This window comes from Stegodyphus dumicola, chromosome 8 (assembly GCF_044657685.1).
Source record: "Stegodyphus dumicola isolate Sdum_Otavi_A_Nest chromosome 8, ASM4465768v1".
Classification (NCBI taxonomy): Eukaryota; Metazoa; Arthropoda; class Arachnida; order Araneae; family Eresidae; genus Stegodyphus; species Stegodyphus dumicola.
The window spans coordinates 171021005-171023292 of NC_140775.1; the positions used below are offsets into that span (position 1 = coordinate 171021005).

Here is a 2288-nt window from a genome sequence, read left to right on the forward strand (position 1 = left end):
AAAAAAAGTATGACTTCGTATATACATCGAGACTCTCCCATTTGCGTCAAATCTGAATTAGATTTATTTACCATTCCTCCTACGCAAACAGCTATAGAAAAAGGACAGTTTGTGGAATATCACCCTCTCGCAAATATACGAGATGGAGGACCTATCGAATTTAATATTTCTGGCAGTGGTGAAGACTATATTGATCTAGCTGCTTCTTATATACACGTGAAAGTTAAAGTAGTTAAGGCAGACGGATCCAATCTAACAGACAAAGAACCGGTTGCCCCTGTAAATTTATTTTTACATTCTCTCTTTTCGCAAGTAGATGTAAGTTTAAATGAAAGAAACATTTCATCTGCGACAAATACCTATCCCTATAGAGCCTTCATCGAAACATTATTGAATTATGGGGAAGATGCAAAGAAAAGTTTACTCACCTGCGAAGGATTTTTCCAAGACACTTCACCTAATAAAATAGATGTCTTAGCTCAAGATGCGGATGCTGGACTAAAAGCTCGCGGTGAACTTAAACAGTCAAAGTGTGGATTTGATAGGACAATTACATTGTGACATTTTTCAACAAAATCGACTCATGTTAAATTTAGTTGATGTGAAAATTAAAATGGTGCGTAGTAAATCTGCTTTCTGTCTAGTTTCTACTGAGAAAGATGCCGATTATAAAGTGATCTTGGATCATGCTTCTTTGTTTATCAGAAAAGTAAAAGTAAACCCTGGAGTCTCTCTCGGACATGTTAAAGCGTTGGAAAAAAGTTCTGCTAAATACCCTATAGATCGAGTATTATGCAAAACATATTCAGTATCTAAGGGAAGTTGGTCTTTTATGCAAGATAATGTATTTTTAGGATTGATGCCCAAGCGAGTCATTATTACTTGTGTAGAAAATGCTGCAATGAATGGACAATATTCAATGAATCCCTTTCTGTTTGCCCATCATCATGTCAACTTTATATCGATTTATGTAGATGGACAACCCGTTCCATGTAAACCAATGGACCTTGATTTCGAATCTAATCATTATGTGCGTGCTTACCACAGTTTATTTTCTGGATTTAATCGCGACAAAGGCATCTATTTATCTCGAGAAGAATTTGTGAAAGGACATGTGTTATATGCTTTCGATTTAACTCCAGATATGTGTGATGGATCTCATTTTAACTTACAGCATCAAGGCAATTTGCGAGTAGAAATTAAATTTGCTAAAGCTCTCTCTGTGACTCTCTCGGTGCTAGTCTATGCAGAATTTCAAAACGTGATTGAAATAACAAAATCTCGTCATGTACTTACTATGCGATTTTGCTAATTAAGCAATGGACAGCCTTGAAATAAACAGAGCACTCTCTCAGAATGCAAAGACACGAAAAGCATTTCTGGGAGTTTTTGCAAGTGATCGACTCCCTGTCGAGATCATGAAATATCCAAGTTGCTTTATAGCTAATGTAGATAGTGCATCTGAATCCGGTAGTCACTGGTTAGCCTTTTACATTTCATCCCCACAGCATTTGGAATTTTTCGATTCCTATGGACATGACCCATCCTATTTTCCTGGACCGATAGCCAAGTATGCAGAACGATTTCCACAGATGGACTTTAATTCGATGACTCTCCAAACTAATGTAACAGCAGTATGTGGTCAATATTGCATATACTATTTACATTGTAAATGTCGTGGACAATCTCTCAATGATATATTGTTATCTTTCATACCTCAACATATATCTAATGATATTAAAGTATATAATTTTGTAATCAAGAAATTTCATGTAAGATCTTCTTTCTATCAATAAATACATTTAAACTTTATACATTATGTGTCTTGTCTCATTTAATGTGGAATTTCCAAAGCTACAACATCCTTTCACAATGGTGATTTCGGGACCCACTGGATGTGGGAAAACCTATTTTGTACGAGAACTGTTAAAGTATAAAGAGGAAATGTTTTCAACGATTCCCGATAAAGTAGTATGGTGTTATGGAATTTACCAACCTCTGTATAATGATATACCGAATGTTACTTTTGTAGAAGGTTTACCAATTAAATATCAAGAATATTTAGTTTCCAACACATTATTCATCATAGACGATTTGATGAGCGAATGTGGGAATGATAAACGTCTGACTAACTTATTTACAAAAGGAAGTCATCATTTAAATTTAAGCGTTATTTTTATCACACAAAACTTTTTTCACAAGGGAAAAGAAATGCGTGAAGTGACTTTAAATGCACACTATTTGATTTTGTGTAAAACCAGAAGAGATGTCAGTCAAATCGTACATAT

The 2288-nt window shown here is 34.9% G+C and overlaps 1 protein-coding gene across 1 annotated transcript; it reads left to right on the top strand.

The window, feature by feature from the left end:
• The first annotated feature begins 613 nt into the window (after window positions 1–613).
• On the top strand, window positions 614–1312 carry LOC146996036 (uncharacterized protein F54H12.2-like). The gene has a single exon (XM_085823054.1). The coding sequence runs from the start codon at window positions 614–616 to the stop codon at window positions 1310–1312; it is 699 nt and encodes a 232-aa protein (XP_085679180.1).
• The last annotated feature ends 976 nt before the right edge of the window (window positions 1313–2288 follow it).